Below are 25,440 nucleotides of genomic sequence, written 5' to 3'. Positions count from 1 at the left end.
ATTATATTGTTCAAATAAAATAGTATGGCCGGGGCGCCTAGAATGTTTATTGTTAATTAAAAAGGTTATTATGATCATATATACAGAAAATTCAACTTATTATTCTAAACAATATCTAAACTATTTTGGAAATTTCTAAATTATTCTAAACCATTTTAGAATTTTCTAAATTATTAGGGCAATAATATTCTAAACCATTTTGAAATTTTCTAAATTATTCTAAACCAATTTAGAATTTTCTAAATTATTCTAAACCATTTTGGAAATTTCTAAATTATTCTAAACTATTTTGAAATTTTATTACAAAGAAGTCCATTACTATAAATATTGTAAGCCTAATTAAATGTTATAAGAATAATGAAATCAGACACCAATTAATAAAGAATAATTATATGAATCCCTCCACTCCCATCCCCCCATCATTCCCCCATCTCTTAAACAGATGTCAGAGGTGGTTTTTTTTTTTTTTTCAATATCATCCACATTTCTCACGATCTATGAAAAATTTTGCGAATCTAGAACCACGAACGTATTATTCGCAATTTTATATTTCAAATGAGAATCATGATGACATACTTTCGAGCTCATCATCACACAAGTATTTATACCTCATCGTGCAAGTATTTATCCCCAATCGTGGACCCCGCATCGCCGCATCTCCACATCATCCCCCCATCTCTTAAATAGATTTTAACTTCTATAAACTAACTTAACTAACTAGTTTAATTAAATTTATTAAAAACACTGTGGTATTCCAAGTTTAATTAAATTTATTCAAAACATTGTGGTATTCCAAGTTTAATTAAATTCATAAGTATAAATACTTGGAAGATAATAAATTAATATTTGCAAACTAAGATATTAATACTTGCATGTCTAATTTTATATGACTATATGGGGGGACCACTCAAACTACATGAGGAGAACAATTATACACGTTTTTAGATGTGGATTTTTTTTTTCAATGTCATCCACATTTCTCACTATCTATGAGGAATTTTGCGAATCTAAAACCACGAACGTATTCTATTCAATTTTATCTTTCAAATGAGATCCATGATGACATACTTTCACATTGTCACACAAGTATATTTATACCTCATCGTACAAGTATTTATACCTATACTTGTAAGTATTTATCTCCAATTGTGGACCCCGCATCTCCGCATCAACCTTCCTCAATCGTCCTTGCGTCAACCTTTCTCTAACAAAAATAGTTGACCACATAGATATAAATACTTGTAATACTTGATATTAACACTTTTAAATGTCAGCAGTGTCATATGTGAAAAATACTAGGTAAAAATACTTAGATGACGAGGTGCAAATACTTGTGTCACGACGAGTTCAAAAGTATGTTATCATGGATCTCATTTGAAAGATAAAATTGCATAGAAGACGTTTGTGGTTTTAGATTTGCAAAATTCCTTGTAAATTGTGAGGAATGTAGACGAAATTGAATAAATAAAATTGGGAGGATAATAGAAGGATGAGACTGGGGCCCGTCTTTAACTATATAAAATCAACACGGTTTGGTAGAAAATAAGTCAAATGTACAGTAGGCATTGAAATTAATTAAGTCAAATAATTAGACCTTTGCTACTTAAACCTATTGAAAATAAGTCAAATGCGCAATAAACAATATTTAAAACTTTGATATTTATACATATTAGAGATTTACTGGATAGGTAAAAAAACCAAATAACATACAATCTTAAGCTTAAATATAGGCTACCAATACCTATTGTCAATCAAAGACTAGTACGTACCTAAGCAAGAAGTAGTACTTCAACTACTAGCTAAGCTTCAAGAACAGATGATTAAAGCAGAATTAATTAGTTTATTTTGAATATTACTCTGATTATAATAACAAAAATAAGTATCTCCATTGTTATATTAAGCACGTAGACTATATGATATTAAAAGATGAAATTTCGGATTGGATATCAACCATCCTATCAAATAATTTGTATTTTTTTTTTATTCTATGCATCTTTTTAATGTTTTATTAGATGTAGAAGTCTAAATTTAATTACGTGCATACTCACCACAAGGTTATTTAGTTTGTATTCTTTTGGTCTCGATTTCTTTCCTTTTTTAAATACCATTTAAGGAATTTTTAGATTAATCTATAATTGATTGGTCATATTATATATATTCATTTGTTTTCATTTTTTTATATCATTTAAGAAATATTATTTTTAAACTCTAATTCGATATGCATAAAAGTTGTTAGCTTAAATCGATCAGTTTCAGCTGGTATATATTTTGGCGTCCATTTTATATTTAAGATACTCTATTTATTTTCTAAAATTATTTTTTGAGAAATATTCAAAATATTCAAAATGTTAAAAACAAAGTAAAAAATTAGTGCTTTAAAATACGGACGCATGGATTGCATATATAGTCGCATATGCTTATGTAGTGGTCTTCCGTATACATAATTTCGTGTAGTCAAGTTCATGCGGTTTTGAATATACGGGCAAATATATGGTTCATGTGGACTTGAAAAAAGTTTAAAAAATATATTGTGATAGAGAGGAGATTAGAATCTATAACCTTTGTTTTGCGAGAAATATATGGTTATAGAGGCTCTTGGCTTTCTTGTGTCAATTTTGAGAAGAAGCATTTGTAGATAGAGAAAAAGGAAAGTGAAAAGAAATCCGACATTAGTTTAGCTTGATAATTTGATCTGAAAAATCGAATTGATGAGCTCACGAGTTGGATTGCCCTTTCGGAAAAGAATTAAAAAAATGGTGCCTTTTGATGATGAGGCACATTATCCAGATCTTTTTTTATAAGTGATACGTGTGTTATTCAGTTATCAACTTCTGTTATATATTCTTGTACCAGACGCACTACGTACAAAGGAATTGGGATAAAGAGTTAATTTATTGTCTGTTCATTTTATTCATTTGACTTGTGTATTGAGTCGAGAAACCGGCCCAAAATACTAACCGGTTTCTGTCCAATGCAGGCCCACTGTTTATATTAAACCTATTTCGGTCCAATTGCTTGTCTTTCAGTGGAGTTAGCCCAGTTTCTCAAGTAAAAAAAAAAAATATAAGAATGTAACATTTTTTGGTTATAATATTTAATATTCTAATTTATCAATATATGAAGACAAATAATAATTTATTTTCTTGAGTTTTGGGTCCACACAAACATATCTTATTTTCTGAATTTGGTCAATTGAGAATTGTGTGGTATGGAAAAAGGGGAGGTATCATAGTTGTTCTAGGGCTGTTCTACCAAAAGATCAAGAGTTTGATTCTCCCTTACGACTCTGTAGCTTTTGCGAAGGTTTAAAAAAAAAAAAAAAAAAAAACAGAGAATTGTGTGGTATGCTCAAATATCTCGGCCCATTTTCTTGAGTTCTTTTTTGGGCCTAGAAATAATTAACCAATGGATCGTGTACAATATTTTAGTAAATCAACTAAAGTTACCACAAGCTGGTAGTATAAACAATATACATAAGACAATATTCAACATTCAACATATATCCATAATTCAACAAATATTCAACAAATATAATTCAATATTAAAATAACCATCCATCTTATTCATTATTGGTTACAGTTGCAATATCCATTTATAAATGTAACAAATATAACTCAATATCCGTTTATAATATTCTCTCTACGCAGTGCAGACTCATCTTTGAAAATAAAATAATAATACAATGCTCGAGTAAAATCAACAAGGAGGCTTGTCAGCAGGAGGAGGCAGTATTGTTGCCTCTGTACTATTACCATTCTTCGTTATAAACACAGTATCCATTCCCCATATTGTGTGTTGTTCGTAGTGACAGTGCATGAACCAAACACCTAATTTAATTGAAAATCAAAAATATATGTTGAGGGTTAGTTGTCTGAAAAACACTCCAAACAACAATTTGTAACAGTAGCTAATCTACTATTTCATTAATTTTGCTGATCTACTTAATTAGTCCGGATCAAATATCTAATCAAATATTGTTAAACAAGCCATTCTCATTGTAGTTGTGTAACACCATTGATTGTCAAAATTAAATCAATAGAAAATATTCAATAAATTGTGATAGTTAAATAAAAGGAAAAAAATATAAACTCACCTGGGTTAAGTGCTCTAAAGCGGATAGTTGCCCAACCGTTCTTCGGCACACCCAAAGTGTTCACAAATGGTGGATCAACCAAGTTGTAACTTGGAGGATCTGTTGTGTTGTCGAAGTTGCCGGTTCCGCTGCCTATGAAATAGAAGCTGTGGCCGTGCAAGTGTATTGGATGGGTAACCTGTCCATCTACTAAGTTAGTTCCCTGAAATACAATCTCCACGGTTGAGTTATACTCGAGCACTCTCACTTTTGTTGATTTATCAACCAATTTGAGGTTCAATCCTTGGTTTTGTGCATCAGCAAAATCGAAGAAGAGCGGTGGTTGGTCAGGAATGTCAGTGGTGTACACACCAGCAATAGAATTGTAGTATGCATCTAGCACATCAATTTTGGTTTCTGGGGCTAGGAAACTAGCATTGTTCATACTGGCAGCAAACCTAGTACCATTTGGACCAGCACATGAGCTGTTAGGGCACAATTGTTCATTTGTAGATAACGTGATATACATTTTGACATCGACAGCTTGGGTTAAGAGAGCTGGGTCATCTGAGTTGGCCAGTGAGCGAAGACCTTTAGTGAACGAAGCTGATGCATTAGTGTCATTGGATTTTGGTAAGGACCTGAAAACTGGTGTTATTGATCGCGCGGAATGATTAGTTTTGTATTCTAGAATAGCCACGGCTGTTTTGTTATCTCTAGTGGCATTACGACTTCCATCAAAGTATAGATTCGTGATGATGTAATAACGGAAGGGGGAAGATGAGTTTTGCAATTCATTGGCCTCGAAGAGGAGATCCATTGTTTGGCCCGGGGCGATCATGATAAATTCATTCACATAAGGCTTCGTATAGCTGGCGTCGGTTCCAACTACCGTTACATTGTGGTCGGAAACCTTAAAAAGGAAACTATTTTCCATGGCTGAATTTATTACACGGAGTAGGTACGTTCTGCCTTGTTCGACTTGTACCTTAAAAGTTTCTGCAACAAAAATAAAAATGAAAGATATATGTAGTAAGATCACGTTATAACTTACAATTGAAAAATATAATAAATTTGGTTGCTAATGGTGTTTAAATTGAGAAAGTAACAAACATTTTCAAAGAGAATCTCCATCTTATGAAGCATTAACAACTTGCATTATGAATAAACAACTTCCTTTACCGGGAAAAATAAATTACCATTTGATGAGCATGGCTGGAAGTCACCAGGTTGTCCATTGATGGTATTGGCATCAGATAGATCGAATTGACCACCATCGTCAAGTGCAGTTCGGTACAGATCTGTTGTGTTTCTGTTCCACCACTCTCCTAGAATCAGTGTGAATTCTTTATGGGGTTTTTGGAAGGGGTAGGTGGTACCAAGCTTCGGGTAAATAATAATAGCACCGTGAACAGTAGCACGATCAAATTCGCTATGTGCGTGCCACCATAGCGTGCCTTCTTCTACCGTAAGTTGGATCCGTTGTGTGTAGTTGGCTCCTGGTTGGATGGGGCATTGAGTAATGTATTCTGGTCCATCTGACCATGGGTCCCTCGGCTGTATTACGCCATGCCTATAGAAATTAAATGAATACATGTTAGTCTTGCATGGCTTGTAATAATACCTTAATTAATAGTGCTAATAACAGATTCTTTTTAGTACCAGTGGATGGTGATGTTCTTGTTCCCTCTGTTGATGACCTTGACATAGACTCTGTCACCTTTGCGAGCTTTGATAGTTGGTCCCGGATATGATCCATTGACAGTTAGCATGCTCTTTGTATGATTGCAGAGCCGGGTGTAGGTAGCTTCTTGAATCTGTTTAAGGGAAAACCAAAAAAGTAAATATGTATATCAGTCGGGTTTCAAGCTGATTAGAACAAGAGTAAAGCTTAGAAATTACTTGATTAATCCTTGAATTGGTTCCATACAAAGCTTTTTACAATTATATAATTATCAAATATCAATCGTGTTTCAAGTGGATTCAGGTAGCAAATTATTTGGATCCGATCCGTGAGATTATCCGAATTCATTTATCCGTATCCGTTTTGAAGAGAATTCATACTGCTTCCATTGGACATCGAATAAATTTCAATCTGAGGTCTATTGAAAAATCAATCTCTCATTTGAAGTAAGTTATATTTTGCATGTCCTATATTTCTTTTGAAGATTTTATTTTATTTCTTGAATATTCAAACTATAACTCGGGAAGTTAAAAAAATAAAATAAAATAACAATTATATATAACAGACATTGTGAATTGTAATAGTAGACAAAATACTTACAACAAAGGTACGGTGATGAATCTTAGCCTCACAAAGGATGGAGAACAAACAACATAGCATTAGACCAACAGTTATTGGCCATAATGAGAAAAGCCTACTAAAAAACATAATGCTTGAAAATTTAAAGTAAACCAAAAGCAATATTGCTTAATATTTTGTTGGGTTGTTTCCTTCCTCTGAGGAGAGTACTGTTTGAGCAGTAGTCATAAAATATTTGGTTTAGTGAGATTTGGAGAACATGCTTTGATGGTTTTTATAGAAAATTTTTTTGTAAGTAAAAATAAGTCTCAAAGTCACTATTTGCTTTATCGATGTGAATGTTTCAAAGTCCTTATATGTTTTTTAGGAAAAATATAGGAAGAAAATTAGAACCCTTTCCTTTTCATTGTTCCAAAAACATTGGCCCACTGGCCATTGACTGTTAATTTTATAACTATATCTTATGCACACATATATTAAAATGGATCAGCTGTATGTATGACTTGGACTTGGATTTCTTATATGATAATGATGAATGTAAAGTTGTGTAAATAAAAAGTAACCTTTTGTGAATTAGCACGTACTCAGCTAATTTTGTCGAACTTAAAAAAAGTAACCTTTTATCAACCTTTAGTCTACAGTTGTGTAAATAAAGATATATACGCAATCACCTTTTGTCCACCTTCAAGAAAGCAAACTAATTTTGCCTGCGCCTGCATCATACTTAGAAAATTTAATTAAAAAAATGCTCATAAGACCATTACTTATGACTCGTGAGTAATTAATATTTGTTTGATTGGTTACGGAGGTCACATGACCTAGTAGTATTCCCCATTGAAATTTTCAATGTACTTTTTCTATCTGCCACCTATAGTAGTATTAACCATTGAAATTTTCAATGTAGTTCTCTATCTCTATTCTTATATTAAGTCATAGATGTTCGGATTTTTCAACGATTGTAATTAGAAAATGAAATTTTGGATTGAATATCAGTTTTTTAATCAATTAGTTTACTATTTTTTTATTCTATGCATATCTTCATATTATTTTTACGTTTAGAAGTTCAAATTTATTTAGATATGTATTCATCACACTTACTAACTACATGATTTTCTGACTGGTTATGATTTTTTTCCATTTCTTAAATGTCATACAAAGAATTTTTGGAATAATTCATAATTGATTAACTATGTTTTCATTTCTTCTCATTGTGTGGAAGAGATATATTATCTTTGTGGTTGCATGTAGAAAAAATACCTCATTGTGTGGAAGACTAGAACAGAGACTAAGAGAGTTGAACAAAATTAAGAAATCAGGAAGTCTGCGCATATTGTTCCATTTTATTTTCAATTTTTTTAACAGTAAGGAATGAATTATATAGAAAGGTCACATAGAACATATTATTTGAAGTAACACAAATTTTTCAGTGTTATCTTCAAAATTTCAGTCCAAATAAGTTTAAATATCAAATATATATGAAGCATTCAAGGTTAATAAAGTAGAAATTAAGATCCGACTTGTTTGAAACGGAAATTTTTAGTTTACATTTGTTTTCAGTTTTTTTTTATCATTAAGGCAATAATCAGGATGATTAATAAAATAATTTTCAACAACAGAGGAGATTACAAGAGATTTAAATAGGCTTTGAGATTTCTTGGTTATAGTTAATTATATTTTTTAGTTATAAATATAAGAGTAGATCATGATCAATTATATAGATTGATGTTTTCTATATTTTTATTTAATGTAATTTTTACCAAATACCTTATAAATTTTATTTGTTGCTGACCTTAAGTTTATTTTATTAGAAAGAAGTCCATTATTACAAATATTGGTAAGCCTATTTAAATGTTATAAGAGTAATGAAATCAGATTCCAATTAATAAAATAGCAAAATAAATAATCACAAAAGTTAACCAAAATAGTCAAGTTATTATTCTTTAATATGAGCTTAATGGTTCATCTAAATATATAGATCATTACACCTATATATTGTTTTTTTAATACGGTGGCTTCTGATTTTATTCTTTTGTTAAGCTACCGTTGGATCAGAAATTTTCAAACTGGCTTAATAAATAGTAAAAAAATTCAGAAAAATGTAAAATTTGGTCTCCAATCACATTTCAATATAAAGATCACATCTAACGACTCATATCGACTTTTTGGATTTTGAAATTTGAAATTTGGACTAGTAGCACTTCGGCCAAAATGCAACCGAAAGCATATTAGTCACACTCTATATATATATATATATATATATATGAGTAAGACTACCATGCTATGCAAATTAAAGTGAGTGTTTTAATTTGTGCTCATATCTCTAAAAGTTCTAAACGTCGATCCGAACCGTTCAAGTTGATATCCATATTAAATTGTACTTGGAGACCAAATTTTATATTTTTTTGAAATTTTTTACTATTTTTTTTAGAATTTTTCAAAATCAGTGTTTTTCAGAAAATTATGGACCATCAAAAAAAGTGATTTTTCAAAAAAATTAAAAAAATAGTAAAAGAATTTCAAAAAAATATAAAATTTGGTCTCCAAGTACAATTTAATATGGATATCAATTTGAACGGTTCGGATCGACATTTATATATAAAACCAAATAGGTGAATTCCCTGGTTTGTTAATTATTTACATTCAGTAAAAAACATTGTAATCTGGGTGCATATATAATCAACTAAATTATGATGAAAGCTCTTGTAAATTTAATGAAAATATGGATGATTTTTTCTTTTCATCAATGAATTCATCTCATTAAATATAATGAATCCGACTAAACAATTGAAAATTGAAATTCATTATCTTTATTCATCTCTCTTTCTATGAAATGAACACATTTCTCCTTTATCATTGCTTCCGATCATAGCCAATTTCAGGAACATATTTTTGTTTTAGACAATCATCAAATACAGTTTGCACATCTGAGAATATGAACAAAATATTAAAAAAAACTTGAATAGATGAATTAATAGCTAACAAACAGCGGGGGTAATTTTTTTTTTTTTTGATCCAATCAGTGAGAGTAAGGAGGAGGGAGGAAAAGAACCGAATATTTATTAATAAGAAAATAAAATAAAAAATATTAATAACAAAGAACGAATCTGGCGAAATTTAAAATATAATAAAACCGTTATGGTTTATAACGTTGAACAGACATTACAACCATAAAGTCCAGATAATCTAAATCAATTAATCATTATTGATGAACCAAAAATCAATAAGGACATTACCAACACTAACGTCTAGACATAACCTCTAAATTTAACATAGTTGGCGACGGCCTTTTTTTCTGTTTGAAGGATGTGTGTTTTGAAAGTTATCTTTTAATAATAATTTATGTGTTGTTCATGATTTTATTACAAATATTATTATTCTTGTTCCTTAAGATTTAAATGTTATATCTTTAGAAGTATTCAAGAAGATGATCTTGGTCTTGAATCATAGAGCTCCTAAGATGAGAAACATTTAATCACTAAATAAGTTAACGATCGTGATAATTAAGAATGAACATTAATTACCAAGGAAGATTGTCATGTAGATTAAAGTACATTGAAGTTCTATAAATGTTGATAAAGGATTATCATTTAATTACATGAATATATAAAAATATGTATTTTATATATTGAACTTGACCTAAATGAATGAAACATTATATGGATTGTGTTTTGTGTCATCAATGTTTCCATTTTGTCTTTAGTATCTTAGATATGAGATGTGTAGGTTTTTCACATGAGAATTATATAATGTGATTACTATTTAAATACTATCTTAAGATAGGAATGAAATAGTAGTTCGTTGTGTATAACTTGTGCGGGAGAAATCTATATGTTAATATTATTATTGTCCCTCAATTTGAGTTATGATATTACTGGGCCCCTTGGTAAAGTGGAATTATATTGCATGCAATATAACTGATGTAGTTATAATTATAATTCACTTGAGAGACTAAGAAAACGAATATAATGCAAAAATGACACGATCCTATTTTGCATATTATTCATAATATCATGTGACAAGGATAGACACAAAGTTAGTGGATTGAATAAATGATTACTATGTCATTTGGATAACTATAATGTAATGATATAACCTCTTATAGTCAATAATATAAAGTTTTATATTATTGCCAAGATGACATAGATCCTCTATACGGTCACACCAACTGAAGAGAAACAACAAGTATTTTACATTTCATAATAATGTATAAGATAAAATACATGAGATGAAATGCTAAAATAAAATGTCATAATATGACATGCTTAGACCATAAATAAATTTATGAAGTTATGCAAATATTATTTGGTATAATGTTTGAATACATTATAAGAATAATATAAATATTGTATAGTAGAATAATATGAATAATATTATTTGTTCATAAATTAATTTATTAAACCAATAGTAAGATGAGATTATAGAGATCATAAAATGGCTAAACAAGGCTAGTGACATTTGTGTAATTGATTCAAACCTTACACAAATAGTTGCCCTAACCCTTGCCTATTTAAATGGACTCATTTGGGAGAAAAATAAGCTAATTTTCTACCTATAACCCTTGCCAAAATCAGCCCCTTTGAGAAGCCACGTTTTTTCCTTTCCCCTTGGCCGAAACTTTGAAGGGAGGCTCTCATCTCTCATCTTTTATTGTTAGGTGGTTGGATTTAAGCTCTAAACTTCACATCCATCTATCTAAGAGGTGTGCTAGTTTGTTGTTTAGATTCAAGGTGAACCAAGAGGTGGAGAGGCGCTTTAATCGAAGAAGTGGTTTCCAAGAGATCTAGAAGGAAAATCGACTTCCCTCTAATCAAGAGATTTGACAATCTCTTTAGGTATGAATTCTTATCTCATCTTATGTGAGAAATAAATTTATTTGTTTTTATTTGAAGCACATGAGATGCTAGAAGAATTTTTTTTAACATAATATTGCTTGCAATTGTCATACAAATGAGATCCGTTATGTATTGAGCCAAGTGGTGATAGGAAAAAATTTAAATTCTCACCATATATATATACACATGAAATCCCAACAATGTTTTCATTAATTAGTGATTAATTAATTTAAATTATCTAAACGTTATGGTTTATAACATCCATCGGATGTATAATCCATTACTGTTTTCTTAGATTTCATATTAATTTTACCAAAATTATTCATTATTGCCGATATTTTTGTGTTTATTTTCCTATTAAAAAAAAATCGGAGAGAAAGAAGGGGTAAATGTGGGTACCATAGAGTTATTTTGTCAAGAAATTTAATTGAGGGGTATTAGTAAATGTGGGTCCCACTGGACCTAAGATCTTTACTTAATTATGACCTGTGAGTAATAAATATTTGTATTAGTGGTCCCACTGCATGACCTCACCATTGAAATAATGTAGTTTTTCTTATTTACTGATAATTACATTGCTAGTCTTCAAATTGATATATTTGTTTTCTTTGATGCCCCGGCCCACACCTTTTTGTATGTGTTACATTTTTTCCTGTTTCCCCATTTTCTTTTCCTGACAACCGCAAATTCTCCCCTTTTAATTTTTTTTTTCCTGTTTCCATTTTTTTTCTTTTAAATTTATTTTCTGTGGGGCTATCATAATTAATGTGTTACATATTGATATCAACATCACCAAAAATATCAGTGAATGACAATGATATATTTTATGATAGAGAGAATAACACTAGTGTAAAAACTGGAATCAGGATCGGCCTATTTGGATCGGTTATATGAGCCAACCGATCCTAAAAGGTATTTGAATCGGTTTTCTTAAAAAAACCGATCTTAAAAACTATTCAGATCGGGTTTTATTGTCAACCGATCCTGATTTATGAACTATCAGGATCGATTTTTTGTTAGAACTGATCCTGATACTATCAAGATCAGTTATTCTAAATAACCGATCTTAATAATTCAACTATCAGGGTCGGTTGTTTATAAAACCCGATCCTGATAGTATCAGGATCAGTTCTAACAAAAAACCGATCCTGATAATTGAAATATCTCAAATAAATCTTATTAATTGAAATATATTAGAAAATAGCATCTGGATCGGGTCTATACATAATAACCGATCCAGATAACTTAAATACATCTAACAAATTAAAATATATCAGAAAATAGCATCTGGATCGGTTCTGTACATAATAACCGATCCTGATAGTATCTGGATCGGTTTTATTGCTAAAAACTGATCCTGATAGTATCTGGATTGGTTTTATTGCTAAAAACCGATCCTGATTTTTTTTTTTTTTTTTTTTTGCAGAACCAACTTTGAAAAAAAATAGTATTAGAATCAGTTATTTCAAATAACCAATTCTAATACTATTTTTTTTTTTTTTGCAGAACCAACTTTGTGCGGTGCGCTGTATGTAGTCTAAAATGCTCTGTTCGGATTGAAAGCAAATTGCCACAGTGACAGCTTCAAAATTGAGATAGCAAATTTTATTTTATAATTAGTTTTTTTTCAATATTTTAAAATATTTATGTTTGTAATTTTAATATTGAGAAGTATATGTAATTAGGCATTTGTGTTATATGTAATTAGTGTGGTGATTAATAGAATATATATATGGCTGTTGTATATGACATATGGTTCAATTATAAATTTTTTTTGATGAAAATTAATGTAATTTATATTATTAAAATTTATGTGATAAATAATTAATTATTTGACATTGATATTTCATTTTGAAGTCATTTTGACTATTGAATTTTTTTATACAATCATGCATGATGCATCAATGACTTGTGCCATATAATAATATACATAGGACTTGAACCCTTGTTGTGTGGGGTTGTGAAGGAACGAATACGAATATTAGCATTTGGTCGATCGGAACCGTTAAAATGAAAGAATGTCATATTAATTTCACCATTATAAAATTTGATACAATTCGGGATTCGTGTACTAGTTCATTAAAGCAAAACAATATAGCAACATCGCACGGCCGTAAATAATTTATGTTGGATCAAAACTTACAGTTGTCGGGCCTTCGGCACTTTTACGTTATTAATGTTCCATGTTATATCTTGATCATTTTAAAAATTATTACATGTCATTTAATTACAGACCCACCGTTGGATGATCATGCAGAAATGAACGGTCTGCATAACATTTAACAATTTGATGCCATTAATAATAATAAAATTGTACAAAATTGATCATAGTAGAGTTGATTTGGCCATACAAACACAAATAAATAATTTTTATATTTTTCACATTTTTCTTAATATTTATCTGTGTACATGCATTACCAAACAGAAAATAAAATAAATGGTAGCCGTTTGATGGTTGATAGACCATCAATATGAGTGGGGTTTACTTCAGTGATCTTTCTTATATATAGTATCAGGATCGGTTTTTTATAAAAAACTGATCTTGATACTATTTTTTTTTTTCAAAGTCGGTTCTGCAAAAAAAAAAAAAAAATATCAGGATCGGTTTTTAGCAATAAAACCGATCCTGATACTATTTTTTTCAAAGTTGGTTCTGCCAAAAAAAATTACTAGCAGGATCGGTTTTTTATAAAAAACCGATCCTGATACTATTAGGATCGGTTTTTTATAAACAACCGATCCTGATACTATTAGGATCGGTTTTTTTATAAACAACCGATCCTAATACTATTTACTCCCTATATAACCTGCTTAGGGTTCTTCTTATTTTCATTTCGCGCCTCTCATTTTCAACTTAGCGTCTCTCTCTTTGTCTCCGTATCTCCCTCTCCTTCGTGTCTCTCTCTCTCTCTTTCTCTCCGTCTCTTCCTCATTTTCATCTCTCTCTCTCTCTCTCTCTTTCTCTCCCTCTGAGTTTTTAATTTTTTTTATTGTTTCAAAAATTAATTAATGGTGTTTGTATATTATTTTACAGTTTTGAGGACATCTCGCTCAAGTTACTTAATCATCCGGCCGATCAACTATCATGGTATTAGCTTTATCTAATTTTCTCATTATTATACTTTTAAAAACACATTTTTTTGTATTTTTTATTGTAAAATATTTTTCCATCTAATTGTTACCTTTGTTTTTGTTTGTCGGGTCTTTTCTAATCTCAAGTGATGTGATTGCAAAAGAGGTAATTATTGTTTTTTTTATTGTTGTGCTTTACATTAATTGCATAAATGTGTGTTAATTGAAGAAATAGCTCAATTAGTCACTTGTATGTTTGTTAATTAAATTTTTTTGGATTTAAATTTCTTGTTATAATATGTAATGCTTCACAAAACTTTGTATGAACATGAATTTTTTGTAATAATTTAAGATGTGTATGATATTTAATTTAGGATGTGTATATGATATTTGATTATTGCTTCTTACTGTGCAAAAAAAAAAATCTAGGATGCTGGCCAGCAAAATATATATGGAAGCTGGTCAAATAAATAAAAATATTTTTTTTAGCTTCAATAAAACATCAGGATCGGTTATTTTAAACAACCGATCCAGATTACCACTATTAGGATCGGTTGTTTAAAATAACCGATCCTAATTGTAAAAAAAAAAAAAAACACTTTTAGGATCGGTTATTAAAAACTAACCGATCCTAAAAGTTTTTTTTGTTTTTCAGATCATAATTCCAAAAAAAAAAAAACTTTTAGGATCGGTTATTATTTAATAACCGATCCTAAAATTTTTTTTTTTTCAGATTATAATTCCAATAAAAAAAAACTTTTAGGATCAGTTATTATTTAATAACGGATCCTAAAAGTTTTTTTTTATTGGAATTATAATCTGAAAAAAATATATATTTTAGGATCGGTTATTAAATAATAACCGATCCTAAAAGTTTTTTTTTTTTTTTTTAAGAGAATGAGGATTTGAGAAAAACCGATCCAGAATATAACTATTAGGATCGGTTCGTTAAGAAAAATCGATCCAGATAACTGCTATTAAGATCGGTTATAATAAACAACCGATCCTAATAGTTACTATTTGGATCGGTTCTTTAAAAAATAAAAAACCGATCCTGATAGTATCAGTATCGCCTTCATCAGGATCGGTTGTATTCCGATACTGATATGCATATATAACCGATCCTGATTCCATATTTTCCACTAGTGTAATCTTGTATTGATTATGTGTAAATGATTACAAAAACAAGAGACTAATTATTTATAGATTTGATTATGATTAATCTTAAATATCTCAACTAATTATTTTCTACCTAACAAATTCATATTGCTAATCAACTTTTGGAATTTACCGCCACAAATATCCCCTCAAGCTCATCGGGCGGTACTCTCGGTGAGCTTGAAATGCAGAAGAAAAAAGATCGTTGTTACGAATATCTCGATGTCATTGTTCTTACCAATGGTTTAAATAGCGTTTATCGCGAAATAGCGTACGGGTTAAAAAAATCGCGCTATGCTCAAATAGCGGCGCTATTTGGGCATAGCGCCATAGCTTTTTTGGTCGGAAAACGCTATAGCGGCGCTATAGCGCCGCTATAGCGCGCTATTTAAAACACTGGTTCTTACAAAATTGAATCGTCAAGTTGTATGTTTGGGTCTCCTTAAAGGTAGAAGAAGAGAGAGAGTGAGAGTAATGAGCTCTTTTGGCTCAAGAATTAGAGATGTCAGTTGCACCATTTTACTCGTTTACCCAATCCGTATCATATTCGATATGACAGGTACAGGTAAGATTTTATTTTTATAAACTTATTAGGTATGAATACGGATAAAGATTTTTTTTATCAAAACAGTATTCCGTACCAATCTAGTCATTGTAGTGTGTGTGTGAGTGTGTCTATGTATATATAAATTCATTTGCAATGATTATTTATTCTTCAACTACTCCTGATAGTTCTATTACACTTTTTTGTACCCTAAAAAGTTGAAAATTAATTATTTGGACAAAAATGCCACTTAATTAACAAAATTGGTCAATTACTAGTCAACCATACATTAATTTGATACAAAACCACAAAATAGGAGATGAAATTTGTTACGTTACGAAATTTTTACAATTAAATTCAAATGAATTAAAAGCAAGAATCAAGTTAATTGTGCTAACAAAATGGAAGTTAAAACCTTAATTAAGGTTCCTCTAATTAAGTAGGTTAAGTGTGAATCGAAACCGCGTCGAAATTTCGAGAATTTGAGACTTTACAGGCTCACTGCGTCCGCACTGGTGGTGACTGCGGGTGACTGACCCGCACTGACTTCTGTTTTCCTTAAATTGCCTTTGAAATTTCTGTGAGTGCGGGTGAGGCCACCCGCACTGCGGGTGGGTGCGGCCGCACTCATGATTTTCTGTGTTTATCTGAAAATCAACTAAGTCCTGAGTGCGGGTGGCCGACCCGCACTGGAGTCTCAGTGCGTCCGCACTGGGCTCAGACTTTTTCTGAAATTCTGTCGAAAATTTACTAAGTTCTGACTGCGGGTGAAGCCACCCGCACTACGGGTGATTTCTGTGTTAAAATTCATTTCTGAAAACTGACTAAGTGCTGAGTGCGGGTGAAGTGACCCGCACTGCGGGTGGAGGACCCGCACCGACACCGATTTTTGCACTGGAAAGTGCTGGAAGGACCTACAAACTGCTGAGTGCGTCTGCACTCAGATCCAGTGCGGGTGAGTGATCCGCACTGGGTGATTCCAAGGGCTTATTTGCATAATTCCTGCTCTCTCTCTCTCTCTCCCACTTCATTCCTTTATCATTTTAAGTGAAATTTCTGCCAAGAGAGAAGAAAAAGAGCGAGAGAGTTTCCCGTTCCTCTCAAACCCCCGATTGTTACGAGAAATTAAAACTGGAACCGAGTAAGCGCCCGTGAATCTCTCCCAACTCCCTGATTCGGTATTCTTTTCTCTCCTTTTCTCTTTCTAAACCTCGATTTTTCTCGATTTCTCAGATTTTTGTTTTAAACTCGAGATTTGTGTTCGAATTGCTCGAGGACTAGTTCGTCTACACTCCTTGCTTGTTTACTTGCGAATCTTTTCCCGATTTACTTCCGATTTGTGAATTCTGATTTCTAGGATTTTGTGCCAAAACTAAAAGTTGGCATAATCGTGATTTGATTTGTTTAACCCAACCAATTAGACTTGTAATCGGTAGGGTTGCTTCCTGATCGTGAATTTTTAGAACGTTTAACGGTTAATTTGAGGTTTTGACCAAATTAGGGTTTAACCAATCGGTAAATTGAATTGATCCGAGAAGCAAAGTAGTGAAACGGTGATTGATTGTTACCAAAGTGAAATGGTATATGGCTAGAGGGCCTAGATGCAATTGTGCACCGTTATATGAGATTTTTAATAAGAAAGAAGGAACCGAAAAGAATTGATTTAGGACTGTACAAACCCTAAGTAAACGTATAGACCACTGAACCCGAATTAAACCAAGTAAACGTATAATATAGGTGTAGGCTCGGTCGAGCAAGATATCGCGAAGCAATTCGAGACGCCCGATCCGTAACTAAGCGGTACGCTCGTCTTAAACAGGTGCGGGATTCTTGGACTTGTTTGATACTTTATTTTCAGGAATTAAACTGTTTATTCGTTTGTCATGTTGAATGCTTAATTGTTGCATATTTTGGAATTCATGCTGTATATTGATTCTTGCATAAATGAGAATGATTTGAATTGTTCGGTTAAGGTTATTTGGCATGTTGGTATGGTTATTATTTGATTGGTTCTATTAATTGTCTTGATGTGAATGAATCTGCCAGGCCGACCTGTTTAGGTGGCTGGATAAGGTGACGGTGACCTATCCGTTGACCTGTGTTTATGAATTTGCCAGACCGACCTGTTTAGGTGGCTGGATAAGGTGACGCTGCTGACTTATGCGTTGACCTGTTCGAATTTGCCAGACCGACCTGTTTAGGTGGCTGGATAAGGTGACGGTGACCTATCCGTTGACCTGTTTAATGAATTGTGCAAGGCTGATAGTTGTTTGTGATTCTATTTGAATGAAATTGCAAGGTTGAGCGGTATGGCTGACTTTGATTCCGTGTGTTTGCATTTGTGTCAAGTTGACCTGTATAGGTGACTTGTAACTAGACCTTAGGATATGGTTAAGCCAAACAGCTACAGATGGGTGTCAGATAAAGGGTCTAGCTTGGTTGGCCATCTGTAGGCGCCTGTAACCCTACAGATGTGGGTTTGATAACGGTCCAGCTCGAAAGAATATCTGTAGTTGCTACAAGCCCTAATGAATTAAGTTAAGCCAAATATATGTTGTGTTTTGAAATTCATCTTGGAAGTTCCGTGAACTGTGTTTTAGGTTGATTAATTGTTGTCGAACATTGACATTCCCTTTTTTTTATTATTATATATATCTGTTTGCTTTGTTATTGTTTGGGTTTCATTTTTGAATATGGAGTTTGATTGCAAGTCCAATAATTCAAACTGTGGCAAATTCGCACTGAGAATTTATTCTCACCCCCACCCTCCCGGTTATTTTTACAGGTACGGGTGCGACTAATTCTGGGGAGGCACGCGAGTAGTAGGCCATAGTAGCTTACCATCTCATGACCTTAGTACATTTTGTTGTATAGTCTTAGGGTAGGCCTCGTGGTTGGTATCCGGATGAGATACTTTTTGTTGTATTATATTCTGACCAGACTGTGTACTCTGATTGGTGTATATATAAACTTGGTTTATATTATTTCATTTTGAATTGTTAAGTATAAATTAAATAGCCTTGTAAGCATACACGGCGTTGTATGCTTACGGTGGGAGACTGTCGCATCCGGTGGCCGCGGGGTGTGACAAAATTAATAAAATAAGTTCATGGTTAAATTCTACTCAAATAATCATGAAATTTGATATATTATACATCTCCTAACTCAAAATAATTGACTAGTTATGAAATTCATGAATTGGAAAGTTTTTATTGGTGCCAGATGGCATGAGATACCTATAGCATTTACCCTGATCAAAATGGGTGCAAAATAGAGGCCACAAGCAAATCCCTATACCCTGCACCCACAAGTCAGCCTCTCTGAGCTGTTTCTCACTAGTATGCTGAGATAGGTGGACATGGCTCACCAAGTTTGAACCTATAGACCAAACTGTTAATGTCTCGGTGTACCATAAACCAAGCCTATCTAACACACCAAAAATCATATTTATTTATTTTAAGAACAAAAATATAGACTAGAAAATATTTCGTAGTTTTTCTAGTACATATAAATTTTAATAAAATTCATCTATTTTATTTGGTGATCCTTCTAATTAATACATTCAAATTTTAAGATACTCTATCTATTTTCTAAAATTATTTTTTGAGAAATATTCAAAATATTAAAAACAAAGTCAAAATTAGTGCTTTAAAATGCAGAAGCATGGACTGCATATGCTTATGTAGTGGTCTTCCGTATACAAAATTTCACGTAGCCAAGTTCATGAGGTTCTGAATATAGAGGCAAATGTATGGATCATGTCGACTTGAAAAAAGCTTAAAAATATTTTGCGATGGAGGAGATTAGAACCTATAACCTTTATAATATGATAAAGATCACAAACCACTAGACTAAACAGGTCATTGGATATAAATTATTTTATTTTATCTATATTTCTTTTACAACACATAGTAAAACCACATATGTATTTCAGCATACAAATCCGCATATATGGCCACATGCTACATATGCGGTATGCAGTGGTCTTCTGCATGCATGAACAAAAACGCATTTTAAAACACTGGTCAAAATTACACATTTTCTTAGCAAAGTGGGTCAAAATTAGCTCCACCAAATCAATGATTTGAAGGACGAAATCATTTCTACCTAGCTCCACCGAGACACTAGTTCAGTGTAGTTGTTTTTTTTAGAAAATTCTAGATCATCAAAAACAGTGATTTTCAAAAATTATAAAAAAATAGTAAAAAAGTTTCAAAAAAATATAAAATTTTGTCTCCAAGTACAATTTAATATGGATATCAACTTCAACAGTTCGGATCGACGTTTTGAACTTTGAAACTAGAGATATGAGCGAAAATTAAAATACCCACTTTAATTTGCAAAGCATGGTAGCCTTACTCTTACTCTCTCTCTCTCTCTCTTTATATATATATATCAGCATACTGACACTAAATATCAAGGTTCTAAATAGTGCACTATAACGACGCTATAGTATTTTTGGACCAAAAAAAGCTAGCGATGTAGCGCACTATAGCGACACTATATGAACATATCACTATTTTTTTAACCGTTTCACTGTGATCCAATAAACAATATTTAAATTTTTGTTATTTATGCATAATTAGAGATTTAGAGGACAAGTAAAAAAAAACAAATAACGTACAATCTTAAGCTTAAATATAGGCTACCAATAACTATTTTTTTTTTTTGATACCTATTGCCAAACAAAGACTACTACCTAAGCAAGAAGAACTACTTCAAGGTTACGTTTGGTTGCAAAACAAAAATAACTCTTTTGTCACTTGTCTTATTAAAATAGTCAAATCTAACTTTTTGTGGGTATGGTTGATTGGAGTAAGAATAGGCTATTCTTAGAACAAGGCTATTCAGAATAGCTTGTTCTTTGTTTGGATGAGGTTGAATAGCTAGAATAGCCTATTCACAAAAAATTGGATTTAACTATTATAATAAGACAAATGACAAAAGAGTTATTCTAGCTATTCTTGTTTTGCAACCAAACAGACCAGAATAGGCTATTCTAATAAGACAAAATAGTTAAATTCACTATTCTAGCTATTTTATTTCATCCAAACAAAGAACAAGCTATTCCTATATATACTAGGTAAGCTTCTAGGACATATGATTAAAGCAGAATTAATTAGTATATTTTGGATATATATTACTCTGATTATAATAACAAAAATAAGTATCTTCCTTGTTATATTAAGCACGTATATGCCTTGGTTCACCAACGACTATCATTATAAGATGAAATTTCAGATTGAATATCAAACATCCATCAAATAGTTTCTATTTTATTGATTCTATACATCTTTTTTTTTATTTTTATTACGTGTAGATGTCTAAAGTTGATTACATACGTACTCACCATACATACTCGCCACAACTTTATTTAATTTGCCTTCTTTTGATCTCGATTTCTTTCCATTTTTTAAATATCATTTAAAAAAAAATTAGATTGATCCACAATTGATTGGTCATATTCTATTTGTTTTCATTTTTTTTTTATATCATCTATGGGATGTTATTTTTAAACTCTAATTCGATATGCATAAAAGTTGTTAGCTTAAATCCATCAGTTTCAGTTGGTATATGTTTTGGCGTCCATTTATACGAATTTTCATTTTTTTTTCAGCTGGTTCGTGGTTGTTGAGTAATTATAAAAAAGATTCTAGAACTGTCAAAGAAGAATAGTCTAAATTATATAGTTAATCAGAGATTTAGAGGACAGGTTTAAAAAACCAAAGAACCTACCAATACCTATTGCCAAGCAAAGACTAGTACCTAAGTAAGAAGTACTTGAACCCGAAATTTTTATTAATAGGAAATAAAATAAATAAATATCCAAATTGAAGAACGCTTTTGGATTTTTTTGAGATTTAGGGAAAACGCGATGATTAATCACGGCCTCTGGCCGTTATGGTTTATCACGGACAGGATTAGCGATGTTAATCACCGTACTTATTAATTAACTAAAAAAATAAATAAAAAAATAATCCTGGCCGTGATTGATAATCACGGACAGAAATTGCCTATGAAGTAACATCATTTGCCTATAGTTTGCTTGGCCGTGATTGATAGTCACGGACATAATTTTTTTTTTTTTTTTTTTTTTTTTTAAGTTAATATGTGTGATTAGCATCGCTAATCCTGTCCGTGATAAACCATAACGGCCAGAGGCCGTGATTAATCATCGCGTTTTCCCTATATCTCGAAAAAATCCAAAAGCGTTCTTCAATTTGGATATTTATTTATTATATTTCCTATTAATAAAAATTTCGGGTACTTCAACTACTAGCTAAAGCTTCACGAACAGATGATTAAAGCAGAATTAATTAGTATATTTTGGATATTACTCTGATTATAATAAAAATAATAAGTATCTCCATTGTTATATTAAACACATATATGTCTTGGTTCACCAATGACTATGATTAAAAGATGAAATTTTGGATTGAATATCAGCTATCCTATCATATAGTTTGTATTTTTTTTATTCTATGCATTTTTTTTATTTTTATTACATGTAGAAGTCTAAATTTAATTACATACATACTCTCCACAAGTTTATTTAGTTTGTATTATATTCTTTTGATTTCTATTTCTTTCATTTTTTAAATATCATTTAAGAAATTTTTAAATTGATCCATAATTGATTGGTCATGTTCTATTTGTTTTTATTTATTTTTTATATCATTTAAGGGATGTTATTTTTAAGCTCTAAATCGATATGCATAAAAGTTGTTAGCTTAAATCGATCAGTTTCAGCTGGTATATATTTTGGCGTCCATTTTATACAAATTTTCATTTATTTTTTTAGCTGGTTTGTGGTTGTTGAGTAATTATAAAAAAGATTCTAGAACTGTCCAAAAAGAATAGTCTAACTCTCCTATCACATTTTTGTATAGGAGATATTTAAGATTTACTTTTCCATACTAATAGTATAATCTAATTTTTCAATACCAAAAAAAAAAAAAAATTGTTGAGCTTGTGTCCTACTTCAAAGCTAAATATTATATTTTTTTTACAGGACATATATAAGATTTTCTATCTATATATCTGAGTGGAGAATGGAGTAGATCTGATCTGTATTAAAATATGTGCGTATGAAAATTGAAACATATACGTACATATTTTAAAACAGAGTGTACGTATCTTAATGCAAATCAGACGACGATTGAAACCATCAAACCAAAGTAGATTTGATAGGCATCAGACCTACTTTGAACTCATCAGAATGAGATGGTAAGTCTATTGTTAGGTGAATTTGTATCCCCTCAGGTTAGCTGACTGAGTAGAATTGAATCGGACGGTTTGAAAATGTAAATTTTAACTTGACACATATCTCAAAGCACAAATAATAATGCTCTCTATTGCCATCTCGATCATCCACTGGCTGAAAGTAAATCTGGGCCGTCCATTTCAAAATGTGTTGAGTCAGGTATATACCTGGAGGATACGGATCCTTGTTAGGTGGTAGTGTGGCACTGAAAAATAATATATAGAAAAAGAAAGGTATAAAGAAAGAGCATTCAACAAGTGTTTTTAAGAGGCGGCAAACAGTACCAAAGAATGCATCATGCACGACCATGACATGCACGATTATGACATGAAATGAGTGAGGCTACGGTACTTTGTTTTGTGCCGTACTATGAATAAATTATATATATGTATGTTTGAAAATTCCAAATAATTGATTCGAAGAATTTAAAATAAACTCTATTCTTAAAATATACTTGAAAATCAAATTTCTATTTTTTTAGAATTCATTACTATTATTTAGATAGCTAGAATATCATACAAAGATTTTAAACCATCCAAAAATAGTAATTTTAAACCAATCTAAAAGGATAATAATTTTTTTTAAATGTAAAATTTGATCTACAAAAAAAATTTTATATGGCGATTATAGTATGGATCGACCCGTGCCTTGCAAAATAACACAACCTCACTCGAGATGACATTATTATTTATTAATGCTGAAAGGAGATTAAAATATAAAGCATATATGTCCAGATATCAAATAGTTTACGTACATGTTCTTTTTAGAATTGAATTTTGTCCAAATGGCTTTGGAGAAATTTATTTAAAGTCGGATTTAAACCATCCGTTCTATATTGAGATTCATGTAAACAAATTTGAAGTTTTTATTATATTTTTATATACCCTTTTCCTTGCAGACAATAATGATTAGTGAGAAGTTTGTCAATAAAGCAACCTTTTGTCTTCGCATGCATCATACTTAGAAAATTTAATTAAAAAATGCTCATAAGACCATTACTTGTGACTTGTGAATAATTAATGTTTTCTTTATTGGTCAACATGACCTATATGATATCATAGTACCTAACCATTGAAATAATGTATATAGTTTTCTATTTACTCTGATAATTAAGTTGTCTGTCTTTAACTGATATTTTCTTTCTTTTTAATTTCATGGATGGCCACACTTTTTTGGGTGTGTTATCTTTTTCCCGTTTCCTGTTTTTCTCTTTTAAATATTATTTGTTGTGGGGCTATAATAATTAATGTGTTAAATAATGATATCAACATCGCCAAAAATATCAGTGAAAGACAATAATATATTTTATAAGAGAGAGTTCAAATGCCTCTATTTTTTTAGCCTCAACTATATCTTCATTTTTTAAAATTTTAATAACTTAAAATTTAAAACTTAAAAGTCAAAATAAAACCGTTAAATGTAATATATGTTATTTTCTCTATGTGCTCATAAAAAATTATCACATTTCAATTTTGCAATAAGTTCAAAAATCAATGTCTAGAAATCATCCACATTAGTTTGTTTTTTACAAGCTCTTGATGACAATTAAAATAAAATTGAAATGCCATAACATAGAGAAAATGACATGATCACATCTAACGGTTTTATTTTGACTTTTAATTTTTAAATTTTAAATTATTAAAGTTTTTAAAAATAGAGGCATGATGAAGGCACAAAAAATGAAGGCATTTGAACCCTCCTCATTTAATAAAAGAAAGAATTATTGATTGTGTTTATGATTATAATAACATGAGACTTATTTATAAACTTAATTATGATTAATCTTAAATATCTCCACTACACTACTATTTCCTATCTAATACCTTCATTTCTTCTGGATTAACTCAAACTTAATATATCTTGATCATTCAATTATGATCCAGCCGCCCCCCTGCAAGAAATTCTGCAATTAACGGCGCTAAGAGGGTCGTCGCGATAGGAAACGCCGGTATACGTCTTAGATCGGCCGGCGCTAGTTACTCGATCTCGGCACGATAGAAAGCGCCTGTCTAGGTTTTCGCGGTGCGATTGAAATTTATTTCGCCTCTTATTTCTCCAGCGCAAAAAGTTTATTGCTTTATTTACTTCTGTCAAAATTTTACCTCAAAACAACAAAGCATTCGATCGATCGAACTCGATCGTACTCCTCTGCAACTCCCCGGTTACTGCCGCTCTTCTCGGCGACTTCGCCCAACCAATGTAAGTAATTAAATTAATTGTCATTTTCTTTATTAA

At 31.2% G+C, this 25,440-nt stretch overlaps 1 protein-coding gene across 2 annotated transcripts in view; it reads right to left on the bottom strand.

Annotated features, from left to right (window-relative positions):
• Window positions 1–3,650: 3,650 nt before the first annotated feature.
• LOC144557611 (putative laccase-9) overlaps window positions 3,651–25,440 on the bottom strand; it is a 39,565-nt gene continuing 17,775 nt past the window's right edge. Inside the window, exons 1-5 of one of the 2 annotated variants that reach the window (XM_078306207.1) lie at window positions 6,357–6,538; window positions 5,735–5,889; window positions 5,272–5,645; window positions 4,094–5,071; window positions 3,651–3,827 (exon numbers count right to left, since the gene is read on the bottom strand). In XM_078306207.1, coding sequence (XP_078162333.1) covers window positions 3,697–3,827; window positions 4,094–5,071; window positions 5,272–5,645; window positions 5,735–5,889; window positions 6,357–6,464 — 1,746 coding nt within the window. In that variant the 5' untranslated portion in view covers window positions 6,465–6,538 and the 3' untranslated portion in view covers window positions 3,651–3,696. Of the gene's footprint in view, window positions 3,828–4,093; window positions 5,072–5,271; window positions 5,646–5,734; window positions 5,974–6,356; window positions 6,539–25,440 lie in introns of those variants that run through there. The other variant, XM_078306208.1, reaches the window with a different exon arrangement.

The sequence above is a fragment of the Carex rostrata genome, chromosome 7, assembly GCF_964058835.1.
Source record: "Carex rostrata chromosome 7, lpCarRost1.2, whole genome shotgun sequence".
Lineage (NCBI taxonomy): Eukaryota > Viridiplantae > Streptophyta > Magnoliopsida > Poales > Cyperaceae > Carex > Carex rostrata.
This window is presented reverse-complemented; position numbering and strand designations above follow the sequence as displayed.